The 26154-nt window shown below is 38.4% G+C and overlaps 1 protein-coding gene across 1 annotated transcript in view; it reads left to right on the top strand.

Moving 5' to 3' along the window:
- Positions 1 to 551: 551 nt before the first annotated feature.
- Positions 552 to 26154, top strand: part of LOC131434313 (thioester-containing protein 1 allele S3-like) — a 39715-nt gene continuing 14112 nt past the window's right edge. Inside the window, exons 1-3 of the mRNA XM_058600979.1 lie at positions 552 to 665; positions 740 to 1497; positions 12607 to 12867. Coding sequence (XP_058456962.1) covers positions 552 to 665; positions 740 to 1497; positions 12607 to 12867 — 1133 coding nt within the window. The remainder of the gene's footprint in view (positions 666 to 739; positions 1498 to 12606; positions 12868 to 26154) is intronic.

The raw sequence follows: 26154 nt of genomic DNA, 5'->3' as shown, positions 1-26154 counted from the left end.
TGTCCAAGCCAACACCACAAGCACCTAAACCGTTCAATCGGCCCTGGCCATCCTCTGAATATCGTCGTCCAGCCAAGAGGCCTCGCGGACCTGATCTCGAAGGTTTTGCGTGTCAAACCGGGTCGAAACAAATAGGGGAAAGTGTCGTTTGTGTTCCAGTGTGTGAACAACCAATTGATAAATTTTGGTTGTATTTGTCACGCATTCGCCCGGATGTCACCAACAATGACATTTCCGCTATGGTACGTGCCAATTTGGGAATGACTCAGGATCCAGTGGTAGTCAAGTTGGTTGCCAAAGGTTCTGACATTAGCAACATGACGTTTGTCTCGTTTAAAGTTGGCCTCGATCCTGCTTTGGAATCCGTTGCTTTGGATCCAGCAACTTGGCCACAAGGTATATATTTTCGAGAATTCGAGGAAAAGTCTACTCAAAAATTTCGGAACCTTACTCCTGCGAATTCGTCTCCAACGCCTACATTAACGGAAGTAACGGACGTAGCTGTCCAGCAATAACTGAATGCAGAACACTGGGACGCACTGTTGATGGCAATGTGGAAGCCTCCGACCCCTCCGACCCAGTCCTGCCGCCGCAGCCAGCGTTCTTCAGTCGTCCCGGTCCTGCGGGCGGATGTGGTGAAGGGGGCTTCCAAACTTTCCACCTTGGCAAGTATTCGTCAATTTCTAGTTTTGCTTGTGCTGATTCGTTTTCCGGTTCCAGTTCGATTTTTTCAATCCAGACACCGGGACGCACCGCAGTTGGTTTTATGGAAGCCTCTGACCCGCTCGCTACAGTCGAGCCATTGCAGCCAGCGCTCATCAGACGTCCCGGTCCTGTGTGCGAGATCGGTGATGAGGTCTTCCAACCCGCCACCGCCGGCAAGTATACAAAACGTTTGGACAATACCGGCATTGACTTCTTTCCTGCTTCCAGCCCGCAATCGGTTCTATTGTATTACCAAAACGTCGGCGGTATGAATACATGCCTGACCGATTACTTACTGGCTTGTTCGGATGAATGTTTTGATATTATCGCGTTAACGGAAACTTGGCTGAGTGATAGTACCCTCTCTACGCAAGCATTTGGCACCAATTATGAAGTTTTCCGTGGCGATCGTAACCCATGCAACAGTTCGAAGAGTTTCGGTGGTGGCGTGCTCGTTGCTATTCACCGCCGCTTGAAAGGACGGCTAATTATTAGCGCATCTGGGAGTTGTGTCGAGCAGGTATGGGTGCAAATTAAACTGAGCGACTGTTCGTTGTTTCTCTGTGTGGTTTATATTCCACCGAATCGGACTCGCGATTTATCATTGATTGACTCGCATATTCAGTCATTAGAAGATGTCATTGCTGCCCATATGCATCCGGCAGATGAAATACTTATCGTCGGTGATTTCAACTTTCCAAGCCTGAAATGGCTCACAGCTTCCGATGGTTTTCTGTTTGCAGATCCAATGCATTCCTCGTTTCACGCTGGTATTATCAACTTGCTTGACCGGTACAGTTTTAATTTACTGCGTCAAGTAAATCACGTTAAAAATGAGCACAATAGAATCCTCGATCTATGTTTTTCAAGCAACTCGGACTGTGCACCTAAAATCAGCGCAGCACCCTCTCCTCTGGTGAAGTCCGTTAGGCATCATCCTCCTCTGCACATTGAGCTTGAATGGAATCGATCGTTGAACAATTGCAAGATATCTCACATCGTCAGATATAATTTTAAAAGAGCTGACCACAATAGTATTATTGCATTTCTTACAAGCATTGACTGGAGTGAAATTCTTGACAATGGCGATGTTAATCTTGCAGCTCAAACATTTTCCAACGTTCTGATGTATGCTATTGACCAATATGTCCCTAAACAAATTAGTAAGCCACCCGAACAAGTACCGTGGCAAACCGTAGAACTACGACGACTGAAAAGTTTAAAAAGGACAGCACTAAAGAAATATTCCAAGAACGGAGGTTTGTTGCTCCGGCGAAACTACGTAGAAATCAACAAAGTTTACAAAAAGACAGCTGAACGTTGCTATGCCAACTATTTACGCTGTGTACAGAGGAGATTAAAGTCTAATCCAAAATCATTCTGGAAGCACGTTAACGAGCAAAGGAAGGAGTCAGATCTTCCTTCATCTATGTTTTACAATGAACAGACAAGTTCTAGCATGCAGGAAATTTGCGAAATGTTCATGAGAAAATTCTCTGAGATATTTTCTAGAGAAATCTTAGCACCTTCCCAAATCACCCAGGCGGCACTTAACGTTCCCGTTTTGGGACAGTCAATGAATTCAATGAACATAAGCGCAAGTTCCGTAAAAACAGCAATCGCAAAAATGAAGTCTTCATACTCTGCTGGACCCGACGGTATCCCGGCAGTTATTTTGAAGCGATGCTCTAGTGGTATTATAGTACCTCTATGTCTTCTGTTCCGACTGTCACTCATGACTGGAGTATTTCCTGATATCTGGAAATCTGCTTATATGTTTCCTGTGCACAAAAAAGGTGACAAGAAGAACGTCGACAATTACCGTGGTATCACCGCTCTTAGCGCCATTCCTAAATTGTTTGAGCTTATCGTTTTGGAACCTATTTTTAATCACTGCAAGCAGTACATCGTTGAAACTCAACACGGGTTCATGCCGAAACGCTCAACGGCCACTAACTTACTAACTTTCACGACGTTTATAACGGATGCTATGTCTAAAGGTCATCAAACGGACGTTGTCTACACTGATCTCTCTGCTGCTTTTGATAAAATTAATCACGCTATCACTATTGCCAAATTGGACAGACTGGGCTTCGGTTCCAACATTCTTCGGTGGATTCAATCGTATCTTTGCAATCGACGGCTGGCGGTTAAGATCAATGAAAATGTTTCCAAGGAGTTTTTTGCTTTTTCTGGTATTCCACAAGGCAGTCATCTCGGACCACTGATATTTCTACTGTATTTCAACGACGTGAACTTTTCATTGAAAGGTGCACGATTATCTTTCGCGGACGACCTAAAGTTATTCCAAATTATCAAGACTCTTGAAGATGCCTGTCTCCTTCAAAGTGAGCTTGAAATTTTCTCCGAGTGGTGTGAAATTAATAAAATGTCGCTAAATATCAGCAAATGCTCGATTATCACCTTCACACGAAAAAAAACACCAATTCGTTTCAATTATTGTCTTCGAGGATCAGTGATTGATAGAGTCAATTGTGTCAAAGATCTTGGCGTTCTTCTCGACGAACAATTGAATTACAAGCAGCATATTTCGTACATCGTGGCAAAAGCTTCTCGTTGTCTAGGATTTGTCATGAGAACCGCCAAGCAATTCACAGATATATATTGTTTGAAATCTCTCTACTGCTCGCTTGTACGGTCAACACTCGAATATTGTTCGTCAGTATGGAACCCTCACTTTCATAATGGAGCTTTAAGACTTGAATCAATACAGCGCAGATTCGTTCGTTTCGCTCTTCGTCGTTTGCCCTGGAATAACCCTCACCAGCTGCCTAGTTATGAAAGCCGTGCGATGCTCATCGGACTCGATACTCTACAAGTACGCCGAGATCTGTTCCGTGCAATGCTGATTGCCGATATTTTGACGAACAATATTGATTGCCCTGCACTACTTAGTGAAATCAACATCAACGTTCGTTCTAGAGCTCTTCGCAACAACAACCTCCTCAGAATGCCTCTACGTCGTACTAACTACGGAATCAACGGTGCCGTTATTGGATTGCAGCGAACCTTCAATGGCGTATCGATGGGATTCGATTTCCATTTTCCTCGTAGCAGAATAAAAGCGAATTTTTTGAATATTCTTAGAAATAATCATTAGGACTTTAGTTTGTCTGTTGATTAAAATATATAAATAAATAAATAAATAGATGTCAGAGTGAACGCGATGCGAAGCGAAGCGATTCAATGCAATGTACTGTTATCGCATCGCATTCACTCTGACAGGTTTGCTTTGATCAAATGCAACTAGCTCGCACGCGCGCCTAGACGCATCGCGTGACGCTTTCACACTGACAGCAACCTTACTGATTGCATTCAAAGTAGACATGACACACACACATAGTCAAGAAAAATATTATCAGAACGTCAGTTCATTCATAGCGGAATTCATTCCATCCAAATAAATTTAATGTTGATTGTTAAGCTGGTTTCGAAATTTTCTTGAATTTCGATTTTTAAAGCAGGTTTATGCTGATTCTTCATTTTGATTTATAAACCTTATGAAGAATGGTCCACTTGGCAGGAACATGCTTTTAAAGGTTTTCAGTAGGCTTTCGTGAAGTTTAAAGTTTTATTGCAAGATTTATTATGTAGCATTGAAGACAGCTACAAGTATTTATTGATATTAAAAATATTACTTGGGTAAGCGATATGGAATAAGAGGGAATGTTAATGCCTCAGATCTTTACCTTGGCGCAACCCGACAGAATTACCACCTTATACTGATCGTTGTCGATTACTGGGTATGGACACACTTTCAAAAAGGAGAAATATTTCCAGAGCTGTATTTATAGGGAAACTATTGATGGGACAAATTGACGCTCCTAATATCCTTTCTCAAGTAAATATCAATGTACCACCTAGAACTTTAAGATCGGGGAATTTTTTAAGACTTGACTATCAACGTACTGACTATGGGCAAAACGAACCCATTAGGGGAATGTGTAATAGTTTTAATAGTGCTTATGAATGTTTTGATTTTTCCATTTCATGTGATGTTTTTAAAAATAGACTAAGAAGATTATTGTAATGTTCAAGTGTAAGCCCACAATGTAATATGAAAATGTATGTAGAACTGTATTATTGTCAACCGTCAGAAAAGATGAAGGGGTTTTTACGCCCAATCGGACGATTGTATTATTTTCAATTGGGCTTTTCCCCTTCCAATGCTTCATGGAGACTATAACAGGTCAGATGAAGGAATAAGAAATAAATAAATAAATAAATATATGATGGAAGGATTACAGATCATCAGAATCTTCTATACAATTCGATAATCACTACATGTAATTTTCGGAGGCGTATTGAGCAGCTCAATATTTTCAGTGCGGATCATGCGTGCCTTCTATGTGGCACAGAATCGCCAGCTTAAATTCCAACTGCAACCCGGTTGAAACCTTGATTACGTACCGCAGATGTAGCTTCCGGGGTCCGTAATGTCAATTCAGAATGTCGTCGACGAAAACCATATAGCCATTTTTTCCCAGCCAACCCAGTCTCCGATCAAACGGGTTGTATTTCGAATCGGCCCATATGTTACTTCTCCAATGCAAGTTACGGAAAGTTTCCGCGGAATGTCAAATTCTTTAGAAGCTTTCCGAACTGATGAGCCACCACGGTGCACATACTGGATTGCCGCAAGCATGCTTGTGTTTGACAACTTCTTAAGCGAAAAATCCCGTTTATTCATCCGTTCCATCGTTTCCAAACTGATTTTAGGTGTTTGTTTACGTTGAATGTTTCAACACGGATCGACTTTGAGGTTAGGTTTGTTCATCATCTGTTATGGAACACCTGCTCCATAGCAACATGGTGAATTTGCCCTGTCATGAACCGATTACAAAATCATGGTACTATGTTGCTAATAAATCAATTATCGATATTACATTTTGAACAAATATTCAACTAAAAGGTATACCAATGATCTGACGATGAAATGAAACCCTAACCAATAGGAAATGATTGAAAAGCTCTTATTTTGTAAGATCTCGTTCTCATATAATCTGTGTGCTAATTTCGCGATGTGGTTTGTTTGGATTTCACGACCAAATAAATAAATGCTAAAAATAGAAGCAATATGAAATTATATCGTGAATATTCAATGAACAAATATTTAAATTTATGATAATAATACTTCATTCTATGTGATATGACAAGATTCGATACGGACTCGCCTGAGGGCACAATGCTCGCAAAAAAGTATTTCGCTTATGATTTGTTTTGTTTGAAATTTTTCCTCTCTTTATCATTATCTCATATTTTCGTGCAGTAAGTACAAAGAAATAAGAAAAATAAAAAAAAAACTGAAAAATGCTTGCGACCGTGTCTATTTAACTCACAAAGGACCCGAAAACCTTAACCGAAATACGCTTTCATTATTAAACCTTTCCCAATGTCCTCCTTATAGCCCTAGACTAATTATTGCATAGTCGAAAATTCACGAATTTTCGTTTCCTTGGTGGCCCGAAATAACATCTTCCACGTGCATCCCCAACTGATTCTCGGAGTGGTTTTAATATATGCTAATCAGTGCAAATCAACGTCAATTCACATTGAGTAAATTGCTTTGTAAAAAAAAACAATGTTCAGTTGTTTATACAGACTGCTCAGAGAGTTTGATATGCTAAGTCCATTTCGCATATCAAAACGAAACATGTAACACAAACATACCACGGCGTCCGCAGCAGGCCTTGGAATTTGAAGAATCTCGATAGTTTACTGTGAACGCACTCCTTCGCCTTGGTGATTGAGAGACATGTGCTCAAGAGATTTGGTGCTATCACGAAAGCATTATGCTGAGTATTGAATAACATGACGTTAGTGGTAGAAGTCGTTTTTATAAAGGAAGCGGAGAGGTTAGAGCAAATCAAAAGCAACCAAGTAAAAATAAGAAACATCATACTATTCCAGTAATAACCAATATTCGAAAGTGGTGAAGAATAGCACAGGGGTCAAACAGTGCCTTCAAAGCCGATGATATTCGATGAACAAGTAGAGGCATGCAATTCCGAGCGTTCCAATTTTCAGCAGTTCTGCAGTCAGAGAAAAATAATACATGAGCGGTAAACTCAATGAATCAGGCCGCGATGTTGGCTAAATTGGTCTTGAAATAGATTCATAATTTGAATAAGTCTTAAGAGAGACTGATTTTTTGAAAGCCTTTAAAATAGTGATTTATTTATTTGGGGGCAGGAAAAAGCCCGATGGAACTGAAATCTAGCAGGCATAAAACCTCTTGATTGAAAGGTAGTCTTGAAAACAACTTATTAGTTCGCGAAATAATACCTATAATAGTTTGAAAGAGAGCTGATCAAGTTTTAATCTTCGAAGAAATTTATTAATTCGGAATATTTTTTTGTGTGTAAACAATCTCGGAAATGCTAACTAAATTTCAGTCTTTACAAAGACTGTTAGTATTCAGTCAGGTAATCTTAAAAAATACTGTTAAAATTGAACCATGTAGCAAAACCCATTTTCAGGAGCCAATAATTATTAACTTCCCTCTCTGAGCAGCCTAGATAGCCGTGTAGTGTCGGTAGCGGTTTCCCAACTGCTAAGAATAACGCTACGGTCCACCTGTACCGGTGGTATAAGTCCACCAAACAGGTGAGCCGTGTGGCATCCGGCGGAATTATTTTTTACCAAGAATTGATCCACTGGTTTCCTATTCCATGTCGTAAAAGGCCACAAAAATAGGAACTCCTAAGTCAAGGTGTATTTCCGTGCCGATGGCTGAATGGCTGCAGGAGGTTAAACATTGCAGTCGTGAACGGAATATCTTGGGTTTTTCCCTTACTGGATACACGCAATGCTTAGCAATCAACTTCTTTGATCATCGATTCGGCGGGCCAGAGATTAGAAAGCTGAGTGTCTGTGGGTGTCCTCAAGGTGGTGTACTATCCCCACCTTTATGGAACCTAGTCGCTGATAGTTTGTTAAGGAAACTTAATAACCTTGGATTTCCGACTTATGGTTTTGCCGACGATTATCATATATTGATGACCGGTATAAGCATTAACACTCTCTTTGATTTAATGCAGCAAGCCCTGCGATCTATTGAACAATGGTGTTGTCAGGTTTGGATTATCTGTAAATCCGGGCAAAACATCAATGGTGCTTTTCACTCATCGTAGGATAATTACAGGAGCTCGTCCGTTGCAGTTCTTTGGTTCAGGGGTCACTGTGGTCGATCAAGTTAAATACGTCGGGGTTATTCTTGACTCAAAACTGAATTGGTCTGCTCACATTGACTTCAGGATTGAAGGAGCTTGCATGGCTTTCGGCCAATGCAGACGAGCTTTTAGAAAATCATGGGGACTCAAACCCAGATATATTCATTGGATCTACACAACTATCGTTAGACCAATTTTAGCATATGGATGTCTTGTATGGTGGCAGAAAGGAGAAGTCGCGACAGTTCAGTCAAAGCTAAATCATCTCCAAAGGATGGTCCTAATGGCGATGACAGGAGCATTCACGACAACTCCTACTGCTGCTCTAGAGGCGCTACTGTGCATTAAACCACTACATGTGTTCCTAAAACAAGAAGCATTATCTTGTGCATACCGTCTTAGGGTTACAGGGCTTTGGAACAGTAACCCATTAGAATATGCTACCAGTCACACTCGCTTGTGGTCTCAAATGGTTACGTGGGATGAGTATTTACTCGCTCCTAGTGACCTAACTCTCACATGCAGTTTTCCTTTTAAAACATTCAATGTGAGCTATCCTCTTCGTTAGGAATGATTGTCTGGTTGTCTGGAACGACAACTTGATGAACACATAGTTTGTTTTACGGACGGTTCTCTGTTGAATGGTCGTGCTGGTGCTGGTATCTACTGTCGTGAAATAGGCTGGAGCAGTCTCATTCACTTGGTAGATACTGTACTGTGTTCCAAGCAGAAATCTACGCAATTCTGTGTGGAGTACAATCGGCACTTCAGCAGAGGATCTGTGGTAAACGTATTTATTTTTGTTCCGACAGTCAGGCAGCCTTAAAAGCACTCAGTTCGAATGACTCACGGTCGAATCTAGTGATCGCATGTCGAACTCAAATTGAAGACCTCAGCATTTCAAATGCTGTTTATTTCTTATGGGTACCCGGCCATTCTGGTATTACTGGAAATGAATGGGCTGATGAGTTGGCTAGAGCTGGTGCAACGAATGATTTCGTTGGTCCTGAACCAGCTTTACCACTTTCAACTAGTTGGATAAAGCACAAGATACGTTCTTGGGCTGCATCCAAACATGCCAGCTACTGGCGCAGCTTGCAAACTTGCGCTCAGACAAAGCATTTCTACCAGATTTAGATCTGAAAATGTCAAAGTGTCTACTGCATTTCTCCAAGTATCATTGAAGTGTTCTGGTCAGAGCTCTGACTGGACATTGCAAACTCAATTATCACATGGCTACTATTCAACGTGCTGAGTATTATTCGTGTGATTTGTGTGAATGCGATTATGGTACTTCATATCATCTGATATGTAACTGTCCCGCATTGACGCAGCTACGTATCCGGGTTTTTGGTTCTCCATACATGGTTGAGTCTGTGTATGCGGAGCTAAAATTGAAGGATATTCTCTCGTTTCTCACCCAATGTGGTAAGGAGCTATAGTCAGAAGGGTTCATCGTTCTTCCTGGAGTGAATGAATCCCTTCTGTATTAACCTTAAATAGGGTTTGGCAGATTGTTTGGCATCCTCTGGGGGGTACCGAATTTACTTCTGCTCGTACATACTGCGAGTCGTTCTGCATTCTTCCGGGAGTGCAGAATAGTGTCGCTTTTGTAAGATCTCTAAATCCTCTCGGGGGTTGGAGGTTTTATTAACAGCAGACTGTTCGGGACCTCGTAGAGGTTCAGAATTTACTTCTGCTTCCACTAAATGTGATCCTCAGCAGATTGTTCAGCATCCCTTAGGGGTGCAGAATTTACTTCTGCTTTTATGTGTTTTTGTGTCGTCAATTTTTCCCATCCTCCTAGTCCAACCCTTACCATTTCCTTTCAATCCTTCCCTCTTATATATCGGGAAAATGATGCTAAAAACAAATTGATGGCAAGGCACAAATCTCCAAATATCAAGGGGAACGTGCCATTTGAGCCAATTTGTTCTGATTCCTGATCAACACGCAAAAATTCAACGTCAGTCAACACATAGAAAAATGCATGGAAAATAAAATTTCGTATAAATACAATTATATATTACAAAATTATAGTCGAGAATCAACTGGCTTGAATGTGTAATAACCTGGTTTCAAACAACAAGTATTATTCTGAAACTTATTGTTCTTTGGTTTTGTACGAATTGTATTTTTTCCTGTGTGTCATATTCACACGGGGTATGCAAAACATGTTCCAATAATTACCAACAAAGGAAACAACATCCAATAAGCCTTAAACCACGTTTTAACTCTGAAGTGTGAATTCAGTGTTAGAGGATCTGGGGGCGATGCTGTTTCTTTATAATTTATATTTTTTGTGTATAATAGTTTCCTTAAGAAAATAAATTTCCGAGAATAGAGAATCGAGGAACTAATGTGGGAAATTATGATTATAAAATTATAAAGTGTAAATCATCATCATCATCATTTTTAGTTAAAATTTCGGTTTTCGAAGAAATCTGTTGGGGTAGATTTGTCTGAAGTTCTCCTATCTCAATTTACTGTTTCCATTCATTATATAAAAGACGTTCAGCGGCGATGACTTCGTTCAGTGCTTATCAGTGCGTTTTCAGCAGTGATCTGTGAATTCCGCCAAAATGTTAAAAATATCGGTTGGTAGTATGTTTACGGAAAGCAAGATTTGTTGAAGTAATAATTTTTCCATTCCGATCGATAGCTGCAACTATTTCTGTTGTGTTGCTTGGTTTGCTTCTCAATTTCACTGCCAGTTGAAAAAAAAATAGAGGGTTGTATTCAAGACACGACCGAGCACAATAACATTAAAAATAGAACTTTTCTAGGGTCTTCATAATTAATACGAAAATAAAGATGATAATGGTGATGATACACTAAACTAAAAACTTATTCAATTGACTAATTACAAACTTGCTCTAGTTTAAGCGCTTAGATTGTTAGCGAATGATAAAATTGACAATTAGATTCTTTCTTGGTAATTGATTCTATTCAATTTTGATCCCTTTCCACAAATTTTTACATTGTTAAGTTTTTGAATAAAGTTTAACTAGAAGTCAATTATGATGAATTCAAAGTTACTTGAAAGCTCAATCTTAGATACAAACAACCTAAAGATTTAAACCTGAAGAAATGAAACTATTTTATTTTATAATAAGAATTTTCGAGAAACGTACAAACTTATTAATTTTATAAACAGTTAATTGATCCAAGAGAAAAATTTTATTTATTTTAACGAAAAATGTTGTTCCAGTAAACTCAGTAATAGTGTAATTTTATTAAACCTTCAAAATCGTCGATAATCTTCGGAAAGTGTCGGTAAATAATATGGAAACAATACGAGGAAGAAAACATGTGAAAGAGTTCGCATAAAATATTTAGTTACTAACATTGATTTTCGCTTTGGCATATTAGGAATATACGGAATGGATACGCAAATTCCGAAATTTTGATCATATTGTAACTTGATGTTATTAACACATGAATGAACATTGTCATAGTTACAACGTGTGTAGCCATCAGACACTTATTGTTTTGAAGCAAATAATAATTGAACTGAAACTGGCGGTTAACCAAATTCTACGAGGGTTCCTATTCAAACGAAACATGTAAAGTCGCAAGTAAACTTACCTTGAGCTTATCTTTGATACTATATGATATTGTATCTAATAAATCTGTATATGTGAGCATGTGGAACTCATTTATACTACCAAACCGAGGAGGCCGCTTTTAGATAAGTTTCAGAATTTAATTTTGAATCATTTGAAGCATTTAATTCCTAGTGGGACAACAACTTATTCAGTCACATTGTCACGTTTTGTTTGATGGAAATTGAGATTTAAATAGGCAAACCGATCCGTTGGCAAATTAAAATATTTTTAAGTTTACAATATTGAAGCTTTGGAATCAATTAAAATAGGAAAATCCATTGACAAATCATCGAGGAACAAGCGCTGCAAATTAGATCCGAAAAATCAATCGCCGATAATTCTAAATTGGCCTGATAGTTACCAGAGAACCAAAATAAAATACTCAATTCAAACCAATTTTTCAATGGGATGCAATTGAAATATTCAAATGTCGTTATCTCATAATACGCATTTTTAATGGTTAAATCGACCAAAAATATGCTAAATACATGGGATATTTCAAAAGAATCGGTAACCACGCTGATTCGGTTCTTCAATAGCTAGATGAAATATAAGATACTTAAGCGAAAACGGTGTTGCGCTGATAGCAGGAAATTTCACCAACACATAATGCAAAAGCGACAATCCAGCAAGTGAAAGCATATACAATTCAGTCATCAGCTCACTGGACGAGCTACTTGTTTCATTCACAGATGGGCATCAACTAGGCAAAGAAATGTTTTGCAGCCTATATTTATAGATTTCTCTTCAAACTACGCAGAACGATGCGGTGTTTTTTATGCATGACGCAAAGCCTCCTATACCGAACAAGAAGTTGACGTCATTTTGTACAACAGGGATTGGTGGATGAAAACATAGGTCGATTCCAACCATTTTTTCAATAGTATGCTATTGAAATACTGAAACGACGTCGTCATACATGTTTAAGTTAAAAGTTTCCGAATCGATTGGTTGTTAAACTATAACAATCCATCTACAAATGACCGAGTTATTAACGTTCAAAATTATGACACAAAAAGGTTACGCGACTATTTTTGAAACTTTTAATTGACACCCGGCCCCATATAGTGAAGAGTAAGGCATTTTTAATGCCAAAATAGCAAATCGGAGACGGTCAGCCATCGCAGACTACGGAGGCGAGAGATTATATTTACACCTTTGTTCGAGTCTCAAGAACAAGCGATCGAACATGAAGTGCAAGACCAACAGCAAGTATCAAAGACGCCCAGTTTGCTGCAAGCAGAAGAACAACAAGTGAAACAGGAAGTACTTGAACAACTATCGAAACAGGAGCAAAATACGAGCCAAACTACAACCGTACAGCCTAATGATGACGACGATGATGACGATGATGATGATTAGTGATAGATCCTGAGTGGATGACTGATTACTTTTATTTTTGTACAATAATAAGTGGTTTCTTAAAATAAATTGAAAAAAAAATTGATGAGGCCCTGTCGGTAAAACTTTCTTGTGCTGGGTTCGACGCCATTCGAACCTTATATATGTGTAGTAGATCACTTTCACAGCTCAATAGCTCAAAGCTATCTACGGTCACTCCGCTTGTTCATCTAGTGCTCCTTGATGGTGGCATGGAGGGATAATACTCAGAGCTATAAACTTCCTCGTTCTCCAATATAACTACAAAACAAGCTTGATTAGGACGCCGTTGTAATGTCTTCGATCTGCATACGGTAGAAAAATTTATGGGATCTCACCACCAATTAAGTTGTGCCAGTCTGATGAACCTGAGTCGAATATTTCCAGTCCTCCTAACACATCAACTTATGAGGGAGCCATACAACGTTTTCCTAGAGCAGTGTAATACCTTTAAACAGTACAGGTCTGTGTTTTTTTTTTTTCAATTTTAGATATGAATCTCAATTATAGATTTGCTTTTGCGATTACAGCCGTGCGATGGTTATTGAATATGAGTTACACCGAAATCATCTGAGCTGATCAGTTTGTTGGAGGATTATACAATCAATAGTGTAGTCAAATATAATTGACTTCTTTATACGATGACACAACACGAAGCGGCAAAAATACAAAAGAAAATCTCAAATCAGTGTTCAGTGGGAGAAGAGGGTTGTGAATAGTGCTCACTTGTGGGAAAATTTCATCAGGCATTAATTGATAATAGAACATTCAGGATCGTTTATCCCCAAATAGGTCGAGTTTCTCAAATTTTCATATATGCGATTTCTTCCGCTCGTCTGTTTTCCCATAGTACTGATAAAAGATAAAATACAATTTCAAAACATCAATAGATGCAATCGTATGTCCATGATCAAGTTGAAACATCTTAGCGCGTTGAAACACAATAGAAATAACAACGGGTCTAGACTGCTACCATGTGGCAAAACAGATTTATCTCTAATCAGGCCCAGGATTTCGTTTCGGGAGGGGCCCTCAGATAAAAAAAAACAATATTACTGAAGATTACTTATGTACCTAATTCTCGGTGTGCCTTTTACCGGCGTTTTTAACAGACACTTTGAACTTTTCCACTGGAGCTGTCATTATAGAGTATTCAAATAAAATTTGTAACTGTAGCCGAGAGAAGATCATTGTATTACATTTCTTTACGTTTATTTGTCATGTTATTTCAGTAACACCTTTCTTCTAAATATTTATATAGCACAACAATCCACAAGACAAGACAAGGTGATGATGCTATATATTCTGAGATCATTTATATTCCTATTTTAATTCAACTGCATAGAGTAGCACAGCCGATTCGTGGGGAACGGAAAACATCTTCTAAATTTATAGGTCATATTAGTAGATGGTCATACAAATTTACTTTGGCTATACCGGTTTCGGATTCAGGTTCCGGAAGTAGTGGTCTGAAATTCCAAAACAAAACTCACATAAATTTCTCAGAGATAGATTAATGTTTGAGCATAGATAATAGTACAAGGAAGCCAAATCAGGTGAACGAGGATGATGTCCAAGTAATTGAAATCTAAGCCGTTTATTTTAACCATGGTAGCGCTCATGTGTTTCATGTAAGGCCATTTCACAGCGATTTCCGTTTTCAATCGTTTCATCAATGCACGCTAATATTGACTTTTTTCTGATTTGAGGTTCAGCCAAACATGTACTCGAATTGCGCTTGCGTTCGTCTTTCTAGACCTAAATTAGTATGTGCGGGATCCAGCGACAGGATATCTTTCTCATCTGCAGAATCTTTCTTTACTAAGGCATGCTCGCGCACTTTCTCTTTCCGGTCGTCCAGCTCAATTTTATGTATTATTATTATTGTCATTTATTTTACCCCGGTTTCATCCTTCATTTTATGTGGTTTTGACTTGTATTCTGCCTCATAGCCGCTTTGCGCTTTATCGACAGTAGAGTAACGTAACGTAACGCTCAAAACCTCTATATCACGATGAGATCTACAGGATCAACAGCTCCAAACTTTTTTTCGTTGCTGTTTCTGATTTCGAGAGGTAGCAGGGCCTCTCGGCCCCCCTCTGGCTACGTGGCTGTCGGTAACATTTAAAATATTGAAACCGTTGAATCTTGTGAAATAACACTGAATACTCTCATATCAAGAAAAGAACTAATGATTCCTTTATGGATAAAGTAGAACAATTAATTCACTTGAATAAGATTTATCCTCATTTTCCTTCAAAATTAGGAACAAGTTTAGTGTATTTTATATTTAAGTGTATCTCATGTCATTTCATAATTTTGACATTTCCATTAGATTTTGAAATACCTTATGATTAAAAAAGAACCGGAATTTTATAAAAAAAACGCAAAATTTCAATTTTTAATAAATTTCTTCATTATCGCCTTCAAAGTACTCTCCTCCTGCGGCAATACATGCATGCCAAGGCTTGATCCAATTTTCCATACAAGTTTTATAGGCCGCCGAAGGTATGGCCTTTAGTTCACGCAGCGAATTCTCTTTTATGATCTCTATGGTTTCAAAACGCGTTCCCCGCAATGGCAATTTGAGTCTGGGGAAGAGGAAAAAGTCACACGGGGCCATATCTGGAGAGTACGGTGCTTGGTTGATGATATTGGTTGAGTTTTTGGCCAAAAACTGCGACACAACAAACGCACACGCGACGCTGTTTTGAATGAAATTCAGCTTTTTTTTGTCACTAGCCGAGAAGCGACACGTTTCAAACCCAAAACATCAGTTAAAATGTGTTCGGCTGATCCATAAGAGATGCCCAACAACACAGCAAACTCTCTAATCGGTACAGAACGATTTTGCAGAACGATTTGCTTCGCCGATTCAATGTTTTCTTCAGTAACAGATGTTGTTGGGCGGCCAGGGATCTCATCATGATCCAAGCTTGTACGACCACGTTTGAAGCTTTTATACCACTCGTATGCCTGTGTTTTTCCTAGACACGATTCACCAAAGACCTTTTCTAACATTTTCAACGTTTCGGAACACTTAAATCAATTTGTAACACAAAATTTGATGCACGCACGTTGTTCTAAATTTTCATCCATTATAAAAATCGCCACACGAAAATTTTTAAACTTCTTTGTATGGACGCCAAAAAAAAAATAATGGTACGATATGCGTCAAAATTTGATAGAATGTGTATAAAAGTGTTGCCAACGTTGAGAGAATAAAAGTTTACCGATTGGACAAGCGGTTTACCGATTGGAAAATTCCGGTTCTTTTTTGATCATAAGGTAAGTGACGATATGTGAAAATTAAAATGGAAAATCTTGTAATGCTTTTTGACCTATAACTTACAAAAAGTAACATATAACGCTTCGTAACACACAAAACTTACAAAAGAGTAACGGATATAACACCTTTTAACGCTTGTACCTTTTAAAAATGTAAAACATGTTTTGTAACACCTAAAACTTACAAAAACAGTTACGCATTTAAAGATTTGTACCACCTATAACTTACAAAAGAATAACGCATGTCCTGCTTCCTAAAGCCCAAAACTTATTTAAAAAAACAAATGTAACGCTTCGTAATGCCTCTAACTTACAAAAAAGGAAGCATGTAACACTTTGTAACGCCTATAATTTACAAAACAGCAACGTTTGTAACCCTTCGTAACGCTTGTAACTTACTAAAAAAGTAACGCATATAACGCTTCATAGTTTACAAAACGGTAACGCGTGTAACGCTTCGTAACGCCTGAAACTCACTAAAAAGCAGCGCGTGTGACGCATATAATTTAAAAAATGTAACGCAAGTAATGCTTCGCAACCAGAGCTGCTAAATGTCACTATCAACGAGCAAATTTGCACGACGAAGATTGGAAAGTTTATGTCACTGGACTGCTGCAAACCAGGCTCTACCAATCATCATATATTGAGTGTCTGAGAGCCGATCTGTCATAACTTAAATTCTCTTGATATTATACTCACCAGGACGCTCATTGATTGCCGATGCGATTGATATTATTTTCATTTCTCCTGTCACTGCTTGATTAAGATGTGACTGAATATTAATCAAGCAGCATAAACATTGAAATAAATTCATGTACACCAATAAACTCCGAAATCCAATGACTTTTTACAAATAACAATGAACTTTATCAATTTATGTTTATGTTAGTACTCTCATGGAATTTTTTTACTTCAGCAGGGAATAGGAGAATGAGAGAGAGAACAAAATGCGTCACCTGTCTTTGACTGAGTATACTTCTACTTGGTCATTGAACTATCGAGTATCTCATTTGACAGACACTTTGACCGTACCGATTACAGTTGACGATGATTTTAGTCAGTCTGTCAAGGTCATTTGACATGACTGAAAATTTGCAGCTCTGTTCGCAACGTCTATAATTTACAAAACCTGTTTTAATCCACCTAGTGGTGTAATGATGGCTTTCCAATATCAATCATACTATAATTCGATATAATACACTATAATACGATATAATACTGTGTTATTCTTAAAAATAATTTTCTTCGATTCTTCAAAAGCTAACCGAAATCGGTTTGTTTGGCCGTCTACTGATAGAAACTATCTATTCGAGAAGATTTGAGGTCGATTTAGATTTTTTTTGCGGTTTTTCGCCCTTTTCAGTGATGTTATACAATTTTTAACACACTTTACCCTATATTCCCGGATCCGGAAGTCGGATCCGGATGAAATTCAGGAATTACGTATGGGACCACAGGACCTTTCATTTAAATCTAAGTTTGTGAAAATCGGTTGCGCCGTCTATGAGAAAAGTTAGGACACATATTTTTATTTTTTTGCACATATTACCCTATAACTCCAGAACCGGAAGTCGGATCCAAATAATATTCAAGAATCCAAGTTTGTGAAAATCGGTTCAGCCATCTCCGAGAAAAGTTAGTGCAATAAACATTACATACAGACATACACACACATACACAACACAGACATTTTGCATACTCGACGAACTGAGTCGAATGGTATATGACACTCGGTCCTCCGGGCCTCGGTTCAAAAGTCGGGTTTCACAGTGATTGCATAACCTTTCTATATGAGAAAGGCAAAAAGTAACGCATGTAACGCTTCGTAACGTCTATAGCTTCCAAAAAGTAACGCTTCGTAATGCCTATAAATTTCAACAAAAATAACGCATGCAACACTTCGTAACAGCTATAACTTCCTTAAAAGTAACGCATCGTAACTCATTTACCGCAAGAATCTAACCCTTATAACGGTTTTTTACATTCATAATTTCCACAAAACGTTTTCTAGCTTGTTTAACTTAACGTAACGCTTCCCATCTCATGGTAATATCGAATGAAACACTTCGTTAAATAGAACATTTTTCCATATTGGGGACGGGTATAGTGTGATGGGCAGGGGAGGCAAGTTCGATGAAATATTGGGGGAGCACAAAAAATTATTACTACAGATCATTAAACTTTTCAATATATAAAGCATTTTTATAAAGGAATCGGAAAGGTTAGAGCAAATAAAAAGCAACCAAGTAAAAATCACAAACATTGTCCCTACTTTCCCAGTAATAACCAATATTCGAAAGTGGTACAGTATAGCACATTTCACATTATAGTAAATTCGTTTAAAATTTTTAGTAACTTAGTTAAGAAATGTGAAGGATTTCGGAGACGAACTACTGGGATAACAGAAAAAAGTTTTATATCATAAGATATTCCTAGCAAACTTGCTAATAACTATTCCAGTTGCCAAAATCTTGGGGGGGGCATGCCCCACCAATAAATCTTTTGGGGGGAGGGGGGGGGGCAAAAAATGCTTTGCCCCCCCCCCCCCCCCCCCCCACACATAGTTGCCGCGCCCTGATGGGTAAGGGTGAAGCCAGAGAGAAAGCGACAAGCGATGCGAAACTTGACAAATCGCACGGAGTCGCGCGGCAGAGCTCCGTCCACTCAAGTTCAGCAGAAAAATGACAGAGTGAACTCGATGCGTTGCGTAGCGACTACTGACCGATCGCACCGCACTCACTCTGACATACATGTCATTTTTCTGTTGAACTTGAGTGGACGGAGCTCTGCCGCGATCTGTCAAATTTCGCATCGCGTCGCTTGTCGCTTTCTCTCTACCTTCACTCTAAGTCGATGCCTTTCACGCAACCCGCCTGGGTTCGATTCCCAACCCCGCATATAAGGTCAGAAAGTTTTTCTAGTCCGAAGAGGGTTAAACATCTATAATCGGATCAAAAGAAATTTGCAGATAGGTCTCAAAACACTTCGCAATGTAATATCTCCAAAAACTAAAATACTATTTTAATGTATTATTATTATTGTGTAATCTACAGGATCAACAGCCCCATAATATTTCTGAAATATTTTTTTCGTTTCTGTTTCTGATTTCGGGAGGGGCCAGAACCCATCGGGCCCAGCCTCTGAGTACGTGATTTACTCCACTTCCTATTTGTTCAAACTTCTAACAGCATACTTGTTTTACGTTTCGCCTTTGACTCATCAGTTCGTAGCGGTTTATGTTTAACTGTCAAGGTCGCGAAATGATGAGTCAAAGACGAAACGTAAAACAAGTATAAAAATAGTTATGTGCAGCAAAGCAATGCAAAGTCTTGGCATTACATTCCTTTTGTGGAATTTGGGCTTTCTGTTTCAACAGACTTCGCAGCCGATTCTTAGTGTACAGGAATCATTACATGGCTAGTACTATGGATCCTACTGACACTAAGAATCCTTCCAGGTCGGGTTCGAACATACGACAACTGGCTTGTTAGACCAGCATTGAACTTCCAACCCGGCAAAATAGTTATGTGTACCGAGCATAAATTCGGGGGTAAAAAAGGAAGCTTGTTTTTCTCCTTCAAATTACCTTCTAACAGTATAATAAATGGGCAAAAACTGAAATTGATACTAAATACACAAGGTCAACGAGGTGCGACAGCTTATTTTTTTGTTCAACATCTATTCTCATCAACCGATGAAAATTAACCCACAATAATTTGCCAAGTTTCACACCCCGACTGAACACGATACAACTCAGTATATAATTTTCCATCAACCAAAGCAACTGTTAAACTAATTCGAAAATCGATCTTGCAAACCTGCCAATTTGGTACGTTTATTCCGATCGGTTGGTTATCTTGTTTCGAACGTTACATTGGGATGCTGTTTTATCAGATCGGTATACTCTTTGATCTATGTATAGCAAATCTAGTCTTAAAATAAGATGTTACAATAAATAGAAATCACAGTGAAAAACGCATTCTCATGGAATTTAAATGGCGAGTTTTTTCACTACGATCGAGTGACCTGTGCTTTTTTTCAATTTCGGTCATTTGTTTTCGATTGTCGGTCATTTGTTGTTATATTGATATGTTCGAAAAAAAAACGCCGTTCGATTTGGGTTAGCTGAGCTCATGTTATGAACCGAAGCGTAAGTAAAACGGCGCTTTTTACTCCCGCATGTTCGATTGAGTAATTGCTGATCGAGAAGAACAGTCGAGTACAGCACCAAATTATCGCAGCGCAAATCGTGTGAACGAGAAAAGTGCTAGGAAATGATCGATTTGTGGCGTAATGGTTGCATCGTTGTTTTTCGATACTCTCGGTTTTTGTTTCCAGTTTATCTGCATTATTTGTGTCAAACTCGTTTTGTTGTCTGATTCACTTGGTTTCACTTTCGGCTGCATAAACTGTTTGCCTGGGCGTTAGATTCCATCCATTAGGGGGCCGGATCGGTACGCTTTTGCCACCCCGAGTTGTTCGAACTGTTTCTCAAGTCAAGTAAATTGCTTCCAAATTGATAAGGATGCATTATCGAATCGGTGTCCGATTTGTCTGATTATCTGAACAGTTCGCTGGCATTCACCGCGAAGGACGGACGCGATTTGGGCGCGCAAACCGAAGCTTCTTTCTCATTTTTCGAGAAATGTGGTTCCTGCCAATTTTTCTGGGCTGTGGTCTTTTGGCAGAGCTTTGCCGAAGTCAAGGGTCAGTGTTGCTGTGAAAAACTGTGTTTTTTGCGCGAGTTGAGAAAAAAACGAAATTGTCACCAATTTGTGTTTTGTTGAAAAATAATTGTGATTTTAAAGGTGCTGGTTGAGTTTAGTATAATTAAGCTTGAAATGATCCGAATTCAGAATATCGGAATGAAGACAAAATCACATTATTAATAGTTGCAAAACATGACGATGTGAGATGTGTTGTGATGGGTGTTAAGAATGAAATAAAGACTACGTGATCCAGAAAAGATCAATTTTCACAAACAGTATATAGAAGTACTAATGCAAAGCTGTACAGTTGTTAGTGACGTGAAAAAATTCCAACTTGTAACATTGACAGTCATAGGTTTTGAGGTTCTCGCTTAACGGGTTGAACATTCAGTATTCTGTATTTACGACTGAATTATGAATTTCGTTATAAATCTTGATTGCATAATACGATGCGAAACCATAACAAGTAATTTTGTCAATATTTGCTTCCTGATGTGACGAAGATACGGTGTAACTTATGTTGATCAGACGGCAGTGTACGATACCCTTTTGATGGAGCTATCCGTTAACATAAAATTTGCCAAAAGGGGAAAGCAATAACGAAAAATTTGAAGAAGTTTTTTGTGAGCCAACAATGCTTATAATAGTTTATCTAACAGTGAGTAGAAACATAATTATTTCACCACGATGAACAATTCCAACCAATTCTTGTTCTAGAATTTATAAATACAAGTTGGGTGGCATTGCGATATCATCACGTCTCTTTCTAATACCTGTAGTATGGTACTTTGGAATCGATAGCATTTCAACTCAACTTAAGCACTTTACAGTAAACGAAAAGAGTGCGGAAGAAGTGAAATATAGATAATCCACGTTTTTAACGGAAGGACGACCACTCGTTCAACTCTTTTATAGGTGCCGCGGGTTTGAGTCAATGTACAGGAAAATTATTGTTTTGTGTCTGACGCTAGAAATCTTATTCCGAGGATAAAATTGACGAATATTCGGTTACTAAATTTTTCCTCGCAATTTTGGCGTTTGTCTGTTAGCAGTATTTTTCTTCAATTTGTTTATCACTGATGAATTTCAATATTCCTGCTTCAGTTTCGGAATCACAAGGTGGAAAGCGTTAAAAATTGGAACCCTAACTCCCTAAGTGTATACTGAACTCAGATTGTTGTCTAATTGCGCACATTTAGCAGAGTTACAGGTAGACTGTTTCTTGTTGGAGAAATTATTATAAAGCGCCTCTGCTAGCCATAAGGCCCTCTTCTTTTTTAAGTATTCAAGAATGTTAAAAAAAATCGCCATGTGACGTACCGTGCAATGTAGGCAACCTTGGGTATTAGTGTGAGAAGCTTATATGTTATTTTGTATGAGCATTTAGTCGTGAAAAAAAATTTGTTCTCGTTGGATCCCACATAATTTGACAGTCGCTTAAGAAAAAACCTTTTTTAATCCAACTAGTGGCGTAATGATGCCTTTTTCATATTACCAATATTTTCAAAAAATATCACTAGAAGATTCTGTGTAGAAATCTTTTTTTATCTTGTATAAAATAAGAAACTTTATGTTGGTATAAACTAACATAACCTTTTCAATTTGTAAACAGTTATGTCAAGTTAATAAGATTTTTTCTTTATTTTGCATCGTTGCATTAAATGATTGAACGCACCTTACCCTATAGTTCTGGAACCGCAAATCGAATTCGGATGAAATTAAACTTCTATTTGAGCCTGTTTGTGGAAATCGAACAAATCATCTATGAGAAAATTGAGTAAGTCTCATTTTAAACTTTTTGACCACTATCTCCGGAATTTCTAAGGCCAGTATAGCCGAAGTCGGTTCGTTTAGTAAGTAACTGATATAGCCTACAAATTGAATCAGTTTTAAGCCAAATCTAGAAGAGTTTTAACCTTTTTTGCATCGTCGCTCTAAATGACGGTGTGAAATTCAATAGCAATCTATGGGACTGTAAGATTTTTTATTTTATGAGTGACATTATTTGACACATACTCACACACATACACGAACAGACACATACATTGCTCAGCTTGGTGAACTGTGTCGAATGATATGAAACACTTAGTCCTCTGGGCCAATTTTTACTAGTCAATTTTTTAAGAGATTGCATAAACTTTCTAAAGGGTGATTTTTTAAGAGCTTGAGAACTTTTTTAAACAATAAAACGCATAAAATTTGCAAAATCTCATCGGTTCTTTATTTTAAACGTTAGATTGGTACATGACATTTACTTTTTGAAGATAATTTCATTTAAATGTTGACCGCGGCTGCGTCTTAGGTGGTCCATTCGGAAAGTCCAATTTTGGGCAACTTTTTCGAGCATTTCGGCCGGAATAGCCCGAATTTCTTCGGAAATGTTGTCTTCCAAAGCTGGAATAGTTACTGGCTTATTTCTGTAGACTTTAGACTTGACGTAGCCCCACAAAAAATAGTCTAAAGGCGTCAAATCGCATGATCTTGGTGGCCAACTTACCGGTCCATTTCTTGAGATGAATTGTTCTCCGAAGTTTTCCCTCAAAATGGCCATAGAATCGCGAGCTGTGTGGCATGTAGCGCCATCTTGTTGAAACCACATGTCAACCAAGTTCAGTTCTTCCATTTTTGGCAACAAAAAGTTTGTTAGCATCGAACGATAGCGATCGCCATTCACTGTAACGTTGCGTCCAACAGCATCTTTGAAAAAATACGGTCCAATGATTCCACCAGCGTACAAACCACACCAAACAGTGCATTTTTCGGGATGCATGGGCAGTTCTTGAACGGCTTCTGGTTGCTCTTCACTCCAAATGCGGCAATTTTGCTTATTTACGTAGCCATTCAACCAGAAATGAGCCTCATCGCTGAACAAAATTTGTCGATAAAAAAGCGGATTTTCCGAATGGACCACCTAAGACGCAGCCGCGGTCAACATTTAAATGAAATTATCTTCAAAAAGTAAATGTCATGTACCAATCTAACGTTTAAAATAAAGAACCGATGAGATTTTGCAAATTTTATGCGTTTTATTGTTTAAAAAAGTTCTCAAGCTCTTAAAAAATCACCCTTTATATGAGATAGGCAATAAGTATACTTTTGTAGAAAAACATCGCTATCATGATCTTGTAATAACACCAACAAGTAGGAAATGACTAAAAGAATTAGAAATTTGCATTTTTTCACCGGAAAAATAAAACTTTTAAAGTGGCAACCCTGCACGCTATACAAAAATTGAACAAAGCACGCTGCGAACGGAGCAAAGCCGCACGTACCGTCGCGTACTAGTTTTGCATCGTCGTTTTGAATGACGATTTGAATGTTTTGACACTCATCGCCCTATAATTACGAAACCGAAAGTCGGATCAGGATGAAATTGCACAGTATATTTAAAGACAATGAGAGCTTCAATTTGAATCATGATTCGTGAAAATCGGCCGTGACCTGGATGGATTCATAGTGTCAGTAGGATCGTAGTACTAGCCATGCAATGAGTCTGTACGCTAAGAATCGGCTGCTAAGTCTGTTGAAACAGAAAGGACACATTCCACAAAAGGAATGTAATGCTAAGATTTTGTTAAAAATCGGCTTAACCGTTGCTGAGAATTCGAAGTGAGCTCCGTTTTTTTGGGATTTTATTTACTATTATCGGTTCTTTCGGAAGCGGAAACCGGGGACTAGTAATCCCAAAGAAGTTTTATATACTCACTAACTAACAAGATCTGCCAGCTAGTTGAATTTAGCAGTAAGTCGTTACACTATCGCTTGTGGGAAAATACTCATGAAATTTAAAAATTTCACTAATCGCACTGTAATACCGGAACCTGAAGTCGGATCTGGATCAACTTTTCGGGGACTTTTTAAAAAATTTCAAAACCTTTTATATACTTCTTAGTTTGTAAAAATCGGTTAAGAAATTTCCTAGAAAATTTAGTGCGTAATAAATAATAATAATTTTGTAATAAATTTTCACATATTTCCTTGTAATTCCGGAACCGGAAGTTGGATTCAAATGAAATGCAAGAAAATTGAATGAGGCTATACTCCTGAAGAAGCTGTTGAAGCACTCAAAAACCATGTTTTGGGGGTACTTCATGAGGAGTGGAAAAAATTGAAAATTTGTTCAAGCGTATGCAAAAGTATATTGATCTTCTAGAGCAGTGATTCCCAAACTGGTCCCTACAGCCTACTAGTGGGCATTAGCTGAGAAAGGCCCTGAGTAAAATGTATTCAAGACAAGTTTATATAGACATGTGGGACATATCATTGCGAAAAGCATTTCCATTCCAAATTTAGATTCATGTTCAGACCAAGAATCTAGGCTTGGGATTAGAACTTATGACAAAAATACACGAAAACCTATGTATTCCTGTCAGGAGTTCAGATATAACCCAGGTCCAAAATGGAGGCCTAGAATTCGGATCCCGATTTTCGCTCAAGAATCCAGGTCCATGTTCTGAAACTAGGTCCAGAACTCAAATCCAGAATTCTGGTGAAGAGTCAAGAGGTTCAGGATCTAGTTTCAAGTTCAAAAACTCGGTCAGGAGCTGATCCGGGGTCAGAATTCTGGCCCAGAACCAAAGCCCAAGCCCAGGTTGAAAATAGATTTCCAGAATTCAGGTACCGGTAAAAAATCTCAGTTAAGAATTTTGGTCCGGAATCTGAGCCCAATTTCAGAATTCAGATTCAGACCAAAAATTTCGGTCTAAAATCAAGTTTCCGATTTTACTACACTCAGATCACAAATTCATGTTCAGAGGTTAGGTCAAGTTACTCAATTCAGGTCCAGGTTCTGAGTTGCAGTAAGGAATCCTGATCTAGAATCTTGGCTTAGAATCTATGTACAGAATCCAGATCCAGATTCAGAATCGAAATAAAGAATTTGCTATCAGTTTCACAATACATAATCAGAATCCAAGGTCAGAATACAGGTCCAGAACTCTGATCCAGAAAGCAGGTCCTTAGTCATGTTTCAAAATTTTGGCACAGAATCCAGAGTTATGTTTCTGAATACAGCTTCAAGATCAGAATCCAAAATCAGAAAGGTTCACGATTCTGGTGCATTCCCAGTATCTCTGTCAAATTTTTTTAGTTAAAATCTTGTTTGGAATCCTGAATCCAGCTCCAGAATCCTGCTTCAGATTTAGACAAAAAAAAAATTCATCGAGAGTCCAAGCCAAGAAAACTGTTTCAGGCCTAGAATCCAAATTCATCCAGTGCAGATCTCTGTCTCAGATTCAGAATCTCTATCAGAATTCTGGTTCAAAAACCATG

Source organism: Malaya genurostris, chromosome 3 (assembly GCF_030247185.1).
Source record: "Malaya genurostris strain Urasoe2022 chromosome 3, Malgen_1.1, whole genome shotgun sequence".
Classification (NCBI taxonomy): Eukaryota; Metazoa; Arthropoda; class Insecta; order Diptera; family Culicidae; genus Malaya; species Malaya genurostris.
This window is presented reverse-complemented; position numbering and strand designations above follow the sequence as displayed.